Source organism: Panthera leo, chromosome A1 (assembly GCF_018350215.1).
Source record: "Panthera leo isolate Ple1 chromosome A1, P.leo_Ple1_pat1.1, whole genome shotgun sequence".
Classification (NCBI taxonomy): domain Eukaryota; kingdom Metazoa; phylum Chordata; class Mammalia; order Carnivora; family Felidae; genus Panthera; species Panthera leo.
In genome coordinates, this window is record NC_056679.1 from 104,975,092 (window position 1) to 104,994,261 (window position 19,170).

The 19,170-nt window shown below is 41.4% G+C and overlaps 1 protein-coding gene across 4 annotated transcripts in view; it reads left to right on the plus strand.

The window, feature by feature from the left end:
- The window catches only part of MEGF10 (multiple EGF like domains 10), a 181,432-nt gene extending 167,745 nt beyond the window's left edge, over window positions 1–13,687 (plus strand). For all 4 annotated transcript variants that reach the window (XM_042934177.1, XM_042934182.1, XM_042934195.1 and 1 more), the window contains 6 exons: window positions 2,285–2,521; window positions 3,777–3,904; window positions 5,522–5,645; window positions 10,023–10,067; window positions 10,839–11,045; window positions 12,308–13,687. In XM_042934177.1, the coding sequence (XP_042790111.1) occupies window positions 2,285–2,521; window positions 3,777–3,904; window positions 5,522–5,645; window positions 10,023–10,067; window positions 10,839–11,045; window positions 12,308–12,498 (932 nt within the window). In that variant the 3' untranslated portion in view covers window positions 12,499–13,687. The remainder of the gene's footprint in view (window positions 1–2,284; window positions 2,522–3,776; window positions 3,905–5,521; window positions 5,646–10,022; window positions 10,068–10,838; window positions 11,046–12,307) is intronic.
- Window positions 13,688–19,170: the final 5,483 nt, after the last annotated feature.

Below are 19,170 nucleotides of genomic sequence, written 5' to 3' on the forward strand. Positions count from 1 at the left end.
ATCCATACTTCTGTTCTTTTTATTGCCGAACAGTATTCCTCTGCATGGATATATCATCGTTTGTTTACTGATCCACCCGGAGATGGACATTTGGATTGTTTCCAGTTTTTGCTATTATAGATAAAGCTATTATGAACAATAATGTGTCAAGCCTTTGTATGGATACGTACTTCCATTTCTCTTGGATAAACTTATAGGTGTAGAATGATCGGCTCATATGACATATGACAGGCATATGTTTACCTTTTTAAGAAGCTTGTGCCTATGGTTTTTAACAAGGGTGGATCACAGTAACCTAAGAATGGTCATATATGTAGTCCTACTTGGGCAATTCTGATTCTGGAACGGATGGGGCCTTTGAGATAGTTCTTGGGGTACCTGGGTGGCTCAGTCAGTTAAGTGTCCGACTCTTGATTTCAGCTCAGGTCATGATCTCCGCGTCGTGGGATTGAGCCCTGTATCAGGCTGTGCACTAAGAGTGGAGCCTGCTTAAGATTCTCTCTCTCCCTCTCCTTCTGCCCCTCCTCTGCTCATGCATTCTCTCTCTCTCTCTCTCTCTCTCTCTCAAAAAAAAAAAAAAAAAGAAAATGAAAATTAAAAAAAGAGAAAGTTCTTCTGATGGTTCTAAAGCGTGGCCACCAGAGAGCTCCTGAAATGTGTGACTCTGCTTCAGAGGGTAACAACCACATGGGCTCTAGGGGACTTTGGAAAATTCATACGGTGTTGTGGGGCAGCCATCTTAAAACGTACACTCTGTATGTATTCCTGTTTCATTCTCTTTCATTAAGTAACTTTTGCATGTTCATGAATTATATTTGTCTGTCGTGACAACAAGACGTTCTGTTCCACAGTCACATCATCAGGACACATGCATTGTGATCACAATGCACACTGCTGTATGTTTCAGGGCACGCTGTCTAATAAGGAGGTCTAATGCTTAGAATCATGAGGTCACAGGGACGTTTGAGCTGGAAGCACCTTCTGGGCGGCCAGGTGCCTTGTTTGTAGATGGTGAAACTGTAGCCTTCAGTGCCTAAAGAAAAGTTCAGGATATCTGGATCAGTTTTTTAGATGCCCGGTTTCTTGACTCCCACTTCAGAGCTTTCCTGTCCCCATTGGATGGAACGTGAGGAGAAATTATATAAAGCTAAAGTTTAAATATTAACGAGTAAGGTTTTAAGGTGATGTCATCAGCTATTATTGAAACAGACCTTTCTGTCACAAAAAAAATATCACTATATGGAACAATACAACTTGGGGGAAAGAGTCCATTGAAATTAGGATAAGGCAGACCCTCATCTTGAAGTAGATTTTTGATGGAGTTATCCTTGGAAGGAAAATTATTCCTAGAAATGTTGAAGATAGGGGCGCCTATATGGCTCAGTTGGTGAAGCGTCTGACTCCTGATTTTGGTTCCAGTCATGATCTCACAGTTCATGAGATTGAGCTCCACGTTGGGCTCCATGCTGGGTATGGATCCTGCTTAAGATTCTCTCTTTCCCTTTCCTTTCGCCGCTCTTCCCTGCTTGCACACGCTCTTGTGGGTGGGGGGGGGGGGGGGAGGCAGGGGGTGCACCTGTGCACATGCTCTCAAAAAGAATTTAAAAAAGAGAAATACTTGGACTCCTGGGTGGCTTAGTTGATTAAGTGACTTCAACTCAGGTCATGATCTTGTGGTTCGAGCCCTGTGTCGGGCTCTGTGCTAACAGCTCAGAGGCTGGAGCCTTCATCGGATTCTGTGTCTCCCTCTCTCTCTGCCCCTCCCTGTCTTATTCTCTCTCTGTCTCTCTCTCTCTCAAAGCTGAATAAACATTAAAAAAAAAAAAAAGAAATGCTGAGGATAGACATAGACCTAAAATTAAGGTTAGGCAGTTGAGACATTTAGGAGTTAGCCCTTCATAAGCTTACTACTGCATAATAAATAAAGCATGGTAAAAACTAGATAAATCGTTACCACCAATGAATTCTGCCTCTGGTCTAAGCATTTAATCTGCAGTGTGTGGGAAGCTCCCAAACCCTAGTGTAGAGTCTTTGGGTTCAGGAAATCTGGTCTCATTTTTGAGGCTTAGAGCAGCCTTGTTCTGGGCACAGACAAACCAAGAGCATCTGCAAATGAAGAATGTTTGTTTTTCCTTCCTGCTGTTTCCAAAGGTTTCCGAATTAACATTTCACTGACTGAACATACCCAGTCATTGGCACGGTGAGACAATTTTGCAAATAGAGTGCAAACATTCATCTGGCAGGTTGTTGTCCTTGCTCAGATCTCTTCTTTTCCTTTGGCCAGCTGGTGTTATCATCGTTGGAAATCTGAACAGCTTGAGCAGGACCAGCACGGCTCTCCCTGCCGATTCCTATCAGATCGGGGCCATCGTCGGCATCATCATCCTGGTGCTGGTTGTTCTCTTCCTCCTCGCGCTGTTCGTTATTTATAGACAGAAGCAGAAGGGAAAGGAATCGAGCATGCCAGCAGTTACCTACACCCCTGCTCTCAGGGTCATGAATGCAGACTATGCCATTTCAGGTAAGACTGGTCCCTAGAGCCATCCTATTCCTTGAAAAGTAAGGTTTCATCCTGGTTCTCTGAAACTGGGTGTTTGGCTGTGCCATCCATTGTTGCTGTCCATCAGCCTGGAGGAAAGTGTATGTTGGGAAAACATCCCTTGTTACAGATGTGTTTTATATGTTGACAGGAGCAGAATGACCACCGTTGTCTTCTAGGAGGGTTTTGAAATTGAATTCATTATGAGATTGCTTTAAAGTTTTTTAATATTTGCTTATTTTTGAAAGAGAGAGAGAGAGAGAGCAAGTAGGGGAGCGGCAGAGAGAGAGGGAGACACAGAATTCGAAGCTGTCAGCACAGAGCCTGGTATGAGGATTGAACTCACAAACCGCGAGATCATGACCTGAGCCGAAGCCCGCTGCTTAACCGACTGAGCCACCGAGGCATCCCTGAGGTTGCTTTAGACTTAGGGAATTTCAACCTGGTGGCAGCTTTCCTGGGCATCTAAGCTTTTGCCATATGTCAGGGATAGGAAGTGGAGAGAAGGAGGTGTCCATAATTCTGGCAAAGTCATGGAACAGGTCTTCTGTCTCTGGCCTTGGGTTCTTAACACAGTGCCTTCTAACCTGTCCCTGGGCCCATACACATCATTAACTGCATAGCAACCAAGTTATATAAGAAACAGTTTTGTGGGATTAGCAAGAACCAAAGCCATTCATTAAGAAAACTCCTTAGAATCTCTCTGTCACACGTCCCCATAAAGGTAGATTTTTAAGTGACCTGCTCATTCATCAGAAGTAACCACATAAACTTGAACACTTAAATATTTATTATTTTGGGCAATTATTGCAGGATTTCAGGTGGGTCACATGTCTATAAATACACTGATTCTGGGGGGAATACACAAAGCAGCTGATTTACTTAATAGTGTATTTCTAGCAAAGAATATTATGGCAAGAGCTTAAGTGTCTTAAAAAAAAAAAAAAGAGGAAAGTTACAATAGGATTAGTTTCAAAGCAATGGCTTTCCAGGTGTATAAGCCTCAAAGCAAAGAGGACTTGTCTGAGGACCCATGCACACTTTTTTGGGAGGCAGGTAGGAGGGCAGACACCTGCTGCTTCTAGAAGCTTTGCTGAGTATGCTAGGCAGGAGGGGATTCTGCCCAGCCTGTGATTTGGAAGTGGTACCAATATTCATACTTGTTATCTTGCCTTCTTTTTACCTGCACAGATTTCGAAGAGCCTGTCACCTTAACTGTTTCCTTCTCTTCTTACAGAAACCCTTCCCCACAGCAACAGCGGAAATGCTAACAGTCATTACTTCACCAACCCCAGCTACCACACGCTTACCCAGTGCGCCACATCTCCGCACGTCAACAACAGAGACAGGATGACCATCTCAAAGGTGAGAGGAAATGGCTCCAGGTCGCCGAAGGTGGGTAGGGGGGTGAGGAAAGGAACGGGCATATAGGGGAGAGCTGCCGTTTCCCAGATGGGGTTCTAGGAGCTTGATATCTCTTATCTCGTTGGTTCCTCCCAACAGTCTTGCGGGTGCGTATTAGAATCCCAAGTTTACGGGTAAAAAACACAAGCCTTGGGGATTTTAAGTCACTGCAAAACACAGCTTCCTAGTTGCTGAGGGAGGCAGCTGCAGGATGAGTCATGGTCCCCGGTCTCCTTGTCTCCAATTTGCGCTGTTTCCGTTGCACCTCTTTGGAAAAACGTTTCTCATACTGCATGAGGTTTCCAAGGATGTCTCAGAGCAGGCCTAAGCAGACTTCATCCTGGACCTTTGCTTTTGTCTTTTCTGACCACGTCTCTTCTAATGCCCTTTGGGGGCCCCCTGCACTTTCCTAACAAAAACAGCAACCACATGCCTTTATTTGGGTTCAACCACATGAGATTTCTTTTTTGTAGGTCACAAATGATCAAATAGCAACAAACTATGTGCCAAGCATTTCTAATCATTTTAGAAATATAAATTCATTTAATCTTCATACCAACTCTATGAATCAAGAGTGATTTTTATCCTCATGTTATATAGATGCACAGAGATGTTGGATACCCAGGCTTCTCCTCTTGTGTCACTCACCTCACCCCAGTCTCTTCTAGATTGCTCCGAAATCCCAAACATTTCTTCCTTCTGAGTGCCCCAAATTATATTTCCTGTCTCCATTGTCTTTTTTAAAAAATATTTATTTATTTATTTATTTATTTATTTATTTATTTATTTATTTATCTATTGAGAGAGAGAGAGAGAGAGAACAAGGGAGGGGCAGAGAGAGAGAGAAGAAGAGAATCCCAAGCAGGCTCCACGCTGTCAGTGCAGAGCCTGATGCAGGGCTCAATCTCAGGAACCATGAGATGATGACCCAAGCCCGAATCAAGAGCTGGACGCTTAACCAACTGAGCCACCCAGGTGCTCCTCCAATCCCTATCGTCTGATTCCAGCTCTCTGCTGGAAGAAAAACCAAGGTAGTTAAGTTAATCCAGTTGCAATTACATTAATGCAGCTGGCTTTTAACTACAGTGCCTGATAGGTAGATAGTACTTCACCTTCCCGGGAGACTTCCGTGTGCATCTTGCCATCTGTTCGCCTACATTTTCAGAGAAGGAGGCAAAGTACCTAATCTCCTCCTCGTATTTATAGCTAAGAAAACTGCTCGGGGTCACCGGTGACTCATACAAAATCATGCAGTGTTTTGCGGGAGAGCTCAAACCCAGAGTTTGGTGTTTTCACTTCAAAGTTCTTTGCATGTTAACCCAAGTAAAGTCTAATGGGAACAGGGCGACTAAGTGAAATGACGAACTTGAGGCCATAGGGTTTAGTTGGGGCCAAGAGACACGTACTCCTGCTGCCCTCTGCGGCCTGCCCGGTGGTCACCTCTGCCCCTCTGTGCATCCTCACTGGAAAAGCAGCCCTCGATTCCTGCCACGGACATGCTTTCCCCAGATCGGCAACACTGTGCTGTGCCATGCTGTATTCTCTTTTGACGCCGTTTACGGTTTATGTTTTTAACAGTCAAAGAACAACCAGCTGTTTGTGAATCTGAAAAATGTGAATCCCGGGAAGAGAGGCCCTGTGGCGGACTGCACGGGGACACTGCCGGCAGATTGGAAACATGGCGGCTACCTCAACGAGCTTGGCAAGTTCTCCCCATGTCCGTCCTCAGCAGGCTCCTTCATCTTTTAGTCACCTCAGATAGTCACAGATTGATGATCTGCCAAAGCGATTTATTGCAAACATGCCTAAAGGAGCAGAATGATAGAATTATACCGAATGCCTGTATGGGCATTGCTATCCTAGGTGCTTTATTCATCCAACAAACATTTATTAAGGTCCTGGTATGTGCCAGGGATTGATACAAAGAGACAAGAATCCCTGGCTGCGTGTAGCTCCCATTGTAACTCCACATGTGTTAACTTACGTCATTCTGACAAGTATGTACTGTTGGTAAGTACGTTCTGTTACCGTCACCATCGTGTCCATGCGGCGGTTGAGAAACTGAGTCACAAAGAGGTTAAGTAACTTGAGAAAAGTCTCAAAGCCTATTAAATGGTGGTGCTGGGATTTTAATCCTGTCAGGGTGGTACCAGGCTATGTGTTCCTCTTCGGTCTCTTTTACCATGGGCCACCCACACTTGAGAACCCCTTCCCTTTAGGTGAAGAAATGAAACTGTCAACAGGAGTACAGTAAGCCAGTGCTTCTCAAACATTTTGGAATAGGACCCCTTTTCACTCTTAAAAGTTATCAAGAACCCCAAAGACCTTCTGTCAGTATGGGTTATATCTTTTGATAGTCACCATATTCCAAATTAAAATGGAGACCATTTAAAGTAGTTATTTATTTGCTTGTAATAGATGTCATCTCATTTCATGATAACATAAAACATTTTTATGAAAAAGTCACTACATTTTCTAAAACAAAAACAAATTAGTGAGAAGAGTGGCACTGCTCTACCTTTTTTTATAAATCTCTTTAACATCTGGCTCAGTAGAGGATAGATTCTCGTATCTGCTTCCGCATTCAGTCAGTGGTGATCCCACACTTGGTGCAGCTCTTGAAAAACCACTATGCATTTGAGAGAGAATGAGAGAGAAACAGGAAAATAATGTCATTGTGCTATTATGAGAATAGTTTTGATCTCGTGGCCCTGCCGAAAAGGGGGTAGGGCTTCCTAGACCACCCTTAAAGAGCTGCTGTGATTCCCCAATGAAAGAAAAGTGCCATTGCCAAGCTGTTGCACCTCATTTTCAAGGAGGTGCTTGATGATACCATAATGGATGTGTGCATTGCCTTGTGGGTAATGAACCCTTTCTTTTGTATTTATTTGATGGTGGGGCTTCCAGAAAACCCAGTTAAATTTGCATTTCAGAGCAGCAACAAATATTTTTGGTATAAGTATATCCCAAATGTTGTAAGAGACATACTTACCCTAAAAATAATTTGTTGTTTCTCTGAAATTCACATGTAACTGTCCTTCCTGTGTTTTTATTTGCTGCATCTGACAACACTCCTGGGTGGTCCTTTCCATGCATCTTGTTTTATAGAGCAATAAACTGGTCACCAAAGAGAGGTTAACTCTCTTATCATCCAAGATTTCATAGAGGAATGAGGTAAAGCCAGGTCTCAAAGTTGGTCTTCCAACTACTCCTCCACTGTTCTTTCTGTGAAGGCCTTATATGTCAAATCACCTGAGCTGGATGTAGGAACCAATCTTTAAGGGCTCTGGAATCCCTTATTACTACTGAAATGAAAATGTTAAAGTAGGAAAATGAGTACAAATTCTTTACTTTTATTTATATTCTACATGAACATTATCAAGTAGCTGTGTATTTCTGAACATAGTTGAATTATCTATATACCAGATTCACACTATATGTATTGGTTAAATCATTTAACATCACAGAGATTTTGTTTTATAAATTTTTTGTAATGTTTATGTTTGTGAGAGAGGGAGAGAGAGTGGGGGAGGGCAGAGAGAGAGGGAGACATAGAATCCGAAGCAGGCTTCAGGTTCTGAGCTGTCAGCACAGAGCCCGACTTGGGGCTCCAACTCACAAGCCGTGAATCATGACCTGAGCTGAAGTCAGACATTTAACCAATGAGCCACCCAGGCACCCCGAGATTTTTTTTTAAGTCTAAATTACATTAGTAATGTAGCTCAAAGAAACACATGAATTGGTATTAGTAAAGTACTACCTGGCACTAATGAGAGAAAAGTTCTCTTATTCCACCTAGACCTGCTACCCATGGTCCTGACTCTAGAACACAGTCACTACAGTGGTCACAGATAAACTTCTCTGCCCACGGAACGGATTGTTAAAAGTATAAAATCTTCATTGGAAATTCTGGATCTCTTTCATGTGTTCCTGTCTGTCCTTTACAGTTGTTGCACAGAAAAAGTCTGCCCTTACCAAGAACAGGATAAGGCACACTATGGATGATAAACTGAGTAGGTGATTTGAATGATGGAAAAGTTGTTGTGATATTGTGTGAAAGAGGCCTGAACTTGACACAAAAGCCCTGAGATTGATTCCTACTTCTGTGATAGGGCGCTGGGCTAATCGCTCCACTGCAGCTGATCTCTTCATTGTGACTTAGGGATAGTGATCCTGTTGTGGCTCCTTGAATGAATTAAATTAAGGTAGGCTTTTGAAAGCATCTATCCAGGAATTGAGACATGGGGGAGTTTATGAGAACACCCGCCTGCTCCCTTGCTAAAACAGCACCCAGAGAGAACTTGGCAGGGGCGCTGGTCTAACAGTGCCACTCTTGTTCCCTAATTTGCTATCTGCCTCATGCTGATTCTCTCCTGAGCCCCCTGGGGGACTCTAGCCATTGTATAGCGAAGACCGAGATGGACATCTCATGAGACTTTGCTACAATTCGGAGACAGCTAAATGAATCTGGCAGAGTAGCAAGGACAGGGTTCCTTGATAGGAAGGTCTCAGAGGCCACAGGTCCTGCCCGTCTTCATGCGGTCCCTTTATGAAGTTTGGGAATCCCCAAGACCACCCTCAGGATCAATGATTTGGCAGACAGACTCACAGAACTCCCTGCAAGCTGTTATACTCATGGTTACAGTTTATCACAGCCAAAGGATACAGATTAAAATCAACCAAGGGAAGAGACACAGTGGGTAGCATCGAGGAAAGTTCAAAGTCAGAAACTTCCACTTGTCCTTTTCCAGTAGAATCATGGAAAGTGCTAACTTTTCCTGGCTGCAATATATGACTATATGCATGAAGTATTCCCAGCCAGGGAAGCTTACTTCAGCCTTGGCGTCTAGAGTTTTTATTAGAGTTCGATCAGGTCAACACAGTTGACCACCCATGTCGTTAACCTTTCATCCAGACCATCTGGAGATTAAAGTGACACCAAGTGCCAAACCCCCTTCCATAAATCACTTTGTTAGACGATCCAGTGTAGCCCTAGGCCCCAGACAAACAAAAGCACGTTTACTGGGTAGGATATCCCAAGGATATAGAGATCACCTTCTAAGATAGTTCTTAGGGTGAAAGCCAGAGGCTCACTTTGGTTAGGTTAATTCACTCTTCATCCTTGTCCTGCCTCCCTGTGTAACTGGGCACCTTTCCCACCACCTGGGAACTTGGTTTCACAATCTGGACCCAAGAGGAAGGAAAACAGTCTCTGAGAGAGGAAGACATTCCCATTTCCTGTCCCATGATGATTGATATTACACACATCCTCTCCCTTTAGGGGATCCTCCCTCCTTCTCCCCAAAAGTGTGTCCCACAGGACATACAAGGAATACATGCACAGTGGCAGGGGACCTTCTCCTTACCATTCTCCTTCTTATGTGACTATTCATCACAAGTCATTACTTGATTTTCTGTTTCTAATCCAAGTCTATAACATTTCCTTAAAAGATCATTGAGGAGCCCTTGAAATGCTTGCATGTAGACTGAAGTTGGGGGTCACAGGACACGTTCAACATTACGGTCATTGAAACACCACTCATTTATACGGTGGCTCAGAATTTATGAGGCTTTGCATATGCTCCAATTCACTTAATGATCACACCCACCCTGTAAAGTTTGCAAGGCAGGTTTTGTTTTCCTCATTTGAGAGACAAAAGAGTTGACACCGAGAGAGCTGAACCTCTTGTCTAAGTCACGTGGTGGGCAAGTGATGAAATGCAACTCCTTTGTCTCAGTTCTAGTCCTGGCTTTGTCCTTTCCATAGTACAACCTTGAATCAAGTGTACCGATCCATCCATGCCTCGTTCTCTACCTTTACTGATTAACATTTCACAACTCACTGTAAATGAGCAGAATGATCAGAATGATACATATATATGTATTTTAAATTCTGAGCACTGAAGACACCAGGTATGAGTGATCTGGGTACAAAGGTTTGGAAAGCAGCAGCTCGGTTATTTCCTGCAGTAGGGAAGTAGTAGGTGCTCAAATGAGCTTCCTCCATGACCTTGGAATATTAAATGGGTTTTTCTCGTTTCCAGATCTCACTGGGCATTTTTTTTCTTCTTTATCACAGGAGCTTTTGGACTTGACAGAAGTTATATGGGAAAATCCTTGAAAGGTATGGTCTAAGTTTAAGGAAGAAGTACATTTATCAGAATCATAATTTTTTTTTAATTTATCTCAGAGACTGAAATAATTTGCTAAACAAGCAAGAGTGGCAGGTTAGAGAAAATGTAGAGTTGTTAGTGTGGTTAATTACTCCATGAAACAACACAAACAACGTTCACTGAGATCAAAAGCACGACCGTAGGTGGATCATGTTAGGGCATAAGTCTGGGGGAACAAAGGTTTTCAGTTTGCTGGGGAAACACTCATATTTCCTTGAAAAGATATATGACTTATGGGGAACGAGAAATGCAAAAATGGAAACAGCAGGGAAAATAAGAAGAGCTCCACATGGTTACATGAATAACTTCATGTGCCCAGTCCTGGGGTTTTACCAGGAATCTTCATGTCACACATGCCTCCCTCGCCGTGATGATAGAAACTTCTTGTGCTCCCGGGGCCATCAGCAGGTGGTTTCTTGATTGAAGCCTTTGGGAATTAGTAAATTAAAATGGAATTAATTTGGAGTGTGAAAATCAAAATTGAATCAAATCCACAATGTTTACGTGGATACTCACCTTAGAGAGGAGCTGAAATTACTCTATGGCTGAGTCATTTTATAGCAGAGTCTCTCCAAAATAAGTGACGAATGTATGGTTTTGTTGTCGGCGTATACAATTAGAGAAAACTAGCTACAAAGGAAAAGAAGTAATCTGTCCAAGTAAGTCATCCCAGGGGAAAAAACAATGTTGTCCATGCTTTCCTCCCCCATCTCTCTTCACAGATTTGGGAAAGAATTCTGAATATAACTCAAGTAACTGCTCCCTAAGCAGTTCTGAAAACCCATATGCCACTATTAAAGACCCACCTGTACTCATCCCCAAAAACTCAGAGTGTGGCTATGTGGAGATGAAGTCACCAGCACGGAGAGATTCCCCATATGCAGAGATCAATAACTCAACGTCAGCCAACAAGAATGTCTATGAAGTTGGTGAGTTCCCCTAACCAAAGGAAGAGCCTCACCTAAGAATTTTTTCTGAAATGATTTTAAAGTCTTTGGGAGTCTTTGAGAGTACAATAACAGTTCATATAAACATTATTCAAAACAGTGGTCATATTTTCAGTGCAAACCTGTGTTTACAGTGATCATATTAATTGGGGTCACCTAAATTTTTAAGGGAAGATACCAGCTAGAAAATTTAAAGTAAATTTTCCTATCTCTCACCTGGTCACCCATCTCTTGCTTTGTAACCGTAGTGAATATTTGAGCCCCCATGTGGAATAGCGCATGTGTCACCTCAGCTATTATGTCGCGTTAGCCAAAACAAGCGGTTCAGGTGGATGAAGCAGGTGGTCCCATTTCCTGATTGCATCCATTACATTCATGCTCTTAGCAGGATTGAACATTTTACTTTTAAATGTGTCTAATACATTGCTAATATTCTCAGATGTGAATCTGATGGAACTTAATAAGAATTCAATTTAAAATTAGAATTGTTTTGATTGCCCCTTACAAATACCGTTCAGGGAAAGTTGAAACAAATCAGAAGTATCATTGAGTAGGTAGAGTAGGGCCATGTATTTTAATTTTTCTCTCTCTTTCTCAGCGTTTATGATTTAAACTTTAGAAAATTCTCTACTACTTGTAAATGAAGTGGCCGATTTAACTCTAGTCACTAGCAACTTAGGCCATCGACATGTCACTGAGAAGATAAATAACTATTCATAAAGAATTAAGGCAGCTTTTTTACAGTGGAAGTTGTAGTGACCTAGATTTATCATTGAAAAGTCAGTTACTATTCCGCTTTGGACCGTCCTGTAAACCCGCCACTTTAACACAGAGCTGAACCGAGAGCATGGGTCCTGAGTCATAAAATGAACTTGTTAAGTATTTCCATGAACTGAGTTAGCCTAGAAGGACCTTAATCTTCTGACCTGTGGAGTCAGGGGTTTGGACTAGATCATCTCCAAGGTGTTTTTCAGACAATGATTCATATCCAGGATTTCTGTGTATTCCTTGGATGTCTCCATCCAAACCAGTGGCATGCAGAACACCATTGTGTGCGTCAGCTGGTCTCACAGCCCAGAGTAACCACCTCTAAGTGATTATAAAAGCATCATTTGTTTCATAAAATAATATTTATCTTTTTATAAATGCCCCTCTCGTATGTTTGAGATTTGCAAGAAATGCCATACTCTTTCCTGTTTAAATTTTCCACTGCTGATGAATTCATGTGTCCCTGCTTGTCACAGAACCTACAGTGAGTGTTGTCCAAGGAATATTCAGCAATAATGGGCATCTCACCCAGGATCCATATGACCTCCCAAAGAACAGTCACATCCCTTGCCACTACGACCTGCTGCCGGTCCGAGACAGTTCCTCCTCCCCCAAGCAAGAGGATGGCGGCAGCAGCAGCAGCAGCAGCAGCAGCAGCAGCGAATGACAACAAAGATCCGCTTGGTAGCCCCTGGAAGTTTCCAGAACTGCAGTTGGTTCTCCTCTATCCTCGTTTTGCCACCTTATGGGAATGTTCATCTACCTGGTAGGCAACTGTTGGACGTGAACCAGAAAGCTCAAAGCTGAGGCTGGCTGATCGTAGGTCCTTCTTGTACGGGTGGCCTGGAAGGAGATATCAGTGTGACTTCCTATTCTTCTTAGTTTTAGAACTGCTCTCGTGAAGCATGACTTCCTATAAGATCTTGGCTAAAAGCATGAACTTGTAGAAGTCCTTGGGAGAGAGTTGTGGGCTGCAGTGACATTGGTATTTGGTTGAACCATTAAAATCAAAGTATTTTCTTTCTCATTTGCATTGCAGACCTGTACCTAGGATTGTGCAGTTTATCATAAAATCTGGTGTGAATCACTAAACACGTAGAAGGAAAGGGGAGTATTATTGAGTCCTTACATTTTTTTTTTTTTTGCACCTGGATTTAGAATTATAGGGATAATATGAACCCAGGAAGAAAAGTTCTGTCGAGTGGCATACTGGATAGACTTTGAATAAACTCTAGAACTGGTTAGCAAATTTAAATATGAAAACTTTAGACTTTTTTAGGATGAAGAAATAAAAAATTAGAATTATTTTAGCTATAGTAGCATTATTTCAGAAATCACTGTCCAGATGTGGCAGGCAGAGGTTAATCTTCTTTGACCCTTGGCCCACTTTAGATCCGTGACATCATTCTGATCCCTGTCCCCATCATACACATTCACCATGTAAGGTCCATGACATATCAATAATTATTTCATAAATACAGAAAATAGATTGTTTTATTTTTGACAGACTGGATTGAACGAGTGTATAATGATTGGAAAAGGGTGTAAATTTTAAGTGTAAGAAGACGTTTTGGTTTTGTAAACCATTAGCGACACATGCTGTAATATAGAATTAGCAGAAAGTTTTGATTAATTTTTCCCTAGACGTGACCGAAATATTTTTGTGCATATTTGAGAAAAGGGCACTTTCCTTTTATTAATTGTCAATTTAGAGAAACTATGCTTAAGCTGGTCTTTTGCATTGCTAATATGACATGTACCCCGTTTTTCATTAATTTGTATTTCCATTTTTAAGTTGTATAGTCTATGTTTTGTAGTGCTTGGATTGTTAATGAAAAAAAATTATGTTATATGTTCTCTGTTTCTTGTATTATTGCCACTTATCTTTTTGCCTGACAAAAATGCATTGTTCTTTCTTTCCTTTTGGAGGGAGGAGATGAGAATATATAAATCAAATCTTTTAAAATTGGTCATTACTAAAATAGTAAAGTAACCATAGGCGAATGGCTCATGCCGGAAATAGAAAAACTTGTTACTATTTCAAAATGGAGCTCCTTTTGATTTGTGTGTTCTGAGTCTTGGTTAAAGCAGGGAGAAGGGGTGCGAGGAACCACTGGTTATTGAGCACGTACTACAGGCTGTTCTTACGAAGCCCTTCATTAGGGTGATCACATAATTGATCATCCAAACTGGGACACTTTTGAGTGTAAATGAGGGCATTGTTAATAATTAACCTGCAATGGGCCTAAATCTGGACCGTCCCAGGTAACCCAGAATGGACGCTCATCCTGTGCATACCTATCGGGCAATAATATTTTTCGCTTCAAAGTAGTTGTCTCAAGAGAATGCCAATAGAATGGAAGAAAGCTGGTTTCTCTTTGACCTACCTGAGCAAGTGGAAGGGCTAAAAAGCTGCATGAGGAAGCGACTTCATGAGAAAGAATGATTGGTTGTGAATCTTTAAAGGCATGAAACCCATTGTGGTGTCCTGTCTCGGTGAGTCACTTAACCTATGTGTATTGTGTATCCATTCTGCCAGTAGCATACGTGAGGCACTGTCCCTGCCAGTTATTGAGTTGCCACTTATCTGCAGGGATTTCATGTGACACACCAGCACCTGTGATGGCGACTTGGTCAGGGAGGTGATAGCACACACACCTGCAGCGTTCACTCCTTTGATGGCTTGGCTGCTTCTTACAGAGAACCCCAAAGTTAACTCAAGGAAACACAGAATTACCTGGAGCACACCTTAGAAACAATTGATTTTTTCCAACAGTTAGCCTTAGGCTGACCCTTGGACTGTAGGGAGTAGGCGTCAAATTGAGACACTTGTGGCCTTTTTTGGTTAAGAAAAGAATCTTTTCCCCTTCTTTTTAAAGCATCATCTCTTCATTGCTCTGCAATACATTGAGTTTCCCCGTTATTCCTTAGAGATAGTTGAACAAAAACAACTTTTTCTCATTCCACTACATAAAAAAAACAAAAACAAAAAAAACAAAAATCAAAAAGACAACCCTGAAATCTTTGCGTACAAAGGCAACAGCATCTCCCGCAGAAAGCCTGGGTAGCAGATGCCGACTCCAACGGGGCTCTGCCGTCCGTCCCTGTGTGTTCTTTCTGGCAACTCAGTTGCTCAGGGTTGCTGCTGTCCTGACACTGCATTTGCATCAGAGGTGAGTCTTACTCACCAGGGTTCACTCAAGATATTTCAAATAACAGAACACATACAGCGTTTTGGAAATGGTAAAACGACATGTTGTATTTGAGAGGTCTGATTAAGAAGTCAAAACTTCCTCGATATTTTATATTGATTTGGGTAAAGAGAGAAATACTTCTGTCAGAATGAAATTTAAAAGACAAAAGGACCCAACACGTTTTTATTTTCCCTGAAATGACCACCTTTGGACTCTTCCAGAGATATCAAATGTAAGTTAATGTGATGTCATTCATCACACGCAGTGAATCTGTTCTCATGACCTTTGAATTCATTCATTTGGGACCATAAAATTAATTTCTTCCCTACATCCTATAGTGGTCAGAGCAGGGCATGAGTTTGGCAATACAAAGGAAAAGCCGTTCACATGGGAATGTCAACCAAACTATTCTTTCCCTAGAGGTTGATGTAACAGAAAATTTGTAAACTATTTGTATTTTGTATAAATACATCAAAATTGGCCCGATTAATAGCTTACGTACTTGCATCAATATGGAGAATATGTTATTTATAGGTAATTATATGATAAGGAATATTTCATAATTATTTACAATGCTTGATATAAATTCCTCTCACATGCTATAGTAGTTATGCTAAGAAAGAACTTAATGTGTTTAGCATTTTCTCTATGGTAAATTACATTCACCAATTTTAGGAAAAACAATATGGAATTTTATAAGATAGTTATAACCTCCCAGCCAATTCCATTAGCACAACCAACGTGTTTTGAGAGAAATGCAAACAACTGTAGGAAAATGTGGACATCCAAAGAGCCACAGCAGCACTTGACAATTATTGGGGATTTTTAATCCATGTGTTTTGAAAAAGTTGTACAAAAGGATTACCCTACTCTTTAGAATCCGTGTCATTATTAGAAGTCCGGTTACCACTTAAAATAAGATAAAGTCCTTAAAAAATTACATTTTAAGGTTACGTTTTCTTTCAAATAACAAATTTTCTATCTTCGGGTAATGTCTTTGTTATTTGAACCAAGTATTTAATAGATACTTTGGTCTTAAAGGCTTTATGTCACGGAAGTGTATATAGATGTGCAAGTGTGAGTCCCGTGGTGTGGATGAGTGCTTATTTCTTGACTAAAGATGTACAGCAAACTGCCCTTTTAGGGTCTTCCTACTAGTGGTGACCTAACATTGGGTCTGCTTGTTTTCATTCCGTATTTAGTCCAGGCTTCCTTTTGATATGAACAAATCGCAACATATATTTTTAAGGAAAAAAATCCAAATGCATAAGAATTTTCTTGATTGTAGCAAACAAAAAAAATGCTTTCAGTGTGAAAATATCTCTATTTTCCAAAGATGGTAAACTTTGGTCAGTATTCGCCTCCGTTGTCATTTATATCACCAAATGAGTTTATAGATTAATGCAATAAACTTTCTAATTAAAAAAAAAAACTTTAGTGTTTATTTCTATGTCTGATTCTATTGTTAATTAATGAGAATAAAAGAACCTATGATCTTACTGGAAAAATTAATATTTTTTTCACGTGTGACACCATAGCCCTTGATAGAGACATGTAAAAACAATTGCACTTCATTATATTTAACTGCTCATGTATCTGCTTCCCCTTCAGATTACTCGTTCTGTAAGGGCAGAGGCACCATTCCGTACATATTTGGATTCCCAGAACCCAGGTTAGTGGCTGAAAGTCAGGTATCTGTAAATAGCTTTAGGTTATCTTATGTGAAGTTGTTTCTTAAATCTCAGGAGCTTGTTAATTCCTTCTTTTATAATTAAAACATTTTTGGAGTATCCGCTTTATAGCACTGTGTTCTAGGGATCAAATATGAATAAAACATTGCTCCTTCTCTCACTTGCTGTTTATTTACTGAGGTCCTGAGTGCCAAGCACAGTGGGGGATGCAGAAAACAATGATACATGAGCTATTTCAAAGTAGCTCATTATTTAATCAGGCAAATGAATCATCTTACTAGGCGCGTGACTTTGGTAAGTTACTTAACTTCTCAGGGCCTTGGTTCCTGTATTATAATGTGTTGGAAATCAAAGTACCTATTTCATAGGGGTTTTGTGAGAAGTTAATAACTTTGTGCGTACACAACACTTCAGTGCCTGACATATAGTAGGCAGCTGGTAAATGTTAGCTCTCATTACTATTATGAAAAATTAGCTAATAACCTGAGCCATTTTGCAATAACCACATGAATGATGAGGCTGGTAAATCAGGAGTGAGCATTTAATGAATATTATAAAAGCTACATATTTGTGTGACCTTATCCTGATCTATTTTTGTACTATCACAAAATTCCATATGTATTTTATTACTAGAGTGGTAATTTAGGAGAGCAAGAATCGTATGATTTCATCTGCCAGCACCTAAGAATAGAGGAGGCTTTGAAAATGTGTGGATGTGGGTTTCTGGAAAGATGGTAACCTGGCTTCACATTTCTATCCTGGAGAATCCAGCCATTAAGAAAAAGTCAGGGACTGTTTTTGGCAACCTGAAGAGGTTCCACACAGTGAGGTATCAAGTTCTTGAAAGAAGTTGCAAATGGCAGGGCAGGGGGCATGGGAGGCAACATGTAAATGGGAGTTGCTGGAATTGATGGGAGTGGACTGTAGAGGGGGTGTGAGAGGAGGGCCAGCTGACCTGGGGGAAGGAAAGACATTCTCTGCTGTTTGTGTGACGCAGCCGTGAGAAAGGCTAACTGTCCCTTCCCTGATGGCATCTCTGGAGGCAAGGTTTGCATGTTGGGCTAAGGTCAGCCTATCCCTCCTTGGACTTGTGACCTGAGATGCCTTCACAAAGGGCATCACTGGCAGCCCACTGAAGGAAAAATCCCTACCCTGGCTGTCAGTACACAAACAAGAACCAGAGAGATGCAGAGGTGTTGAAAGCCAACACGCTCTCACATGAAGAGACAGAGAAACAAGGCAACCACGTGATGGGAACATTGCAGCTCAGACTGATGGGAAGAAGCTGACGTGGAAAACCACAGTAAACCTCTGTTATGGAGGTGGAGCTAATGTGAAAAATGGAGGAAAACTTGGATAAATAGGAGTTAAACTCTTACAAGGGATATAATTAGAGGACCATAGAGAGTTTCCTGGAACTGAAAACGGTGATGTCCCAATTTAAAACTTCAATAGAGCAATTAAAAAAAAAAAAAAAGAGGTCAGTAACTGCTAAAGCTGAATTCGTGTTTCAGAGAATGAAATGCAACCAAGTGAAAATTCCAGAAATGGTAATCATGGGTAAGCAAAACAGGAAAACTCAAGCAGGAGACCCAATATTGAAACAGTTGCTAATACAGATGGGGAACAGAGGCACCCTGGAGAAATAGCAATCAAAGAGACAGTCAAAGAAAACTTCCATAACCTATATCCGTTCATAATGTGAATCTTTCAGACCTTTAGATCTTTCTTTCAGTTGTGAAAGGACCTACAGGGCTGATGAAACAGAATTAATGAAAAATACATATATATGGGGCGGAGAGAAATCCTGGTGACATTCTTGGACTCTGAGGCTAGAAGAACAAACTTATAATGGCACAAGCAGAAATAGCAGATGGCTCATAAGGGCAAGATAATAAGGCTGGATAGATAAAGTGTCTGGTGGGAGCAGGAATGGGGAGGGGGCCAAGGTGGGAAAGGGCAGGGAAAGGGTTATATAGCTGCCCGCTGTTCTCCCACCACGGCATCAGCTGCCCATCTTACCAAGGGCAGTGTGGCTACTGCCCAGCAGATTGTTAAATAGCCCACTTTCCATTCTGCTCGAGACCTCTGACCCGACTAGCATGGACCACAAGAGACAGGACAACAGGAAGAGGAAAAGGAGCTTGTGTGATGGACTGGCACAAGATATGCTAGACATATCAAAGCCCCAGTTTATCATCCTTCACTGAATTTACTATCAAGGAATCATCAGAAGTGTGTTCAGGAAGAAAATTGGAAGTCTTGCATGGCTGTTGGCTTATGGAAGGCTGTTCTTCCTCGTACGTTGTTGGCCTGGATTTCTTCAATGATGATAAAGCAATAGAAAAATCCACATATGTCACAAAGTGGCCAGGCTGCCATGGTATTTTTGATTATTAGCATAGGATTAAGGTACTTATGGAACAAGCGATCTTGAAATACCTAAGAGCAGAT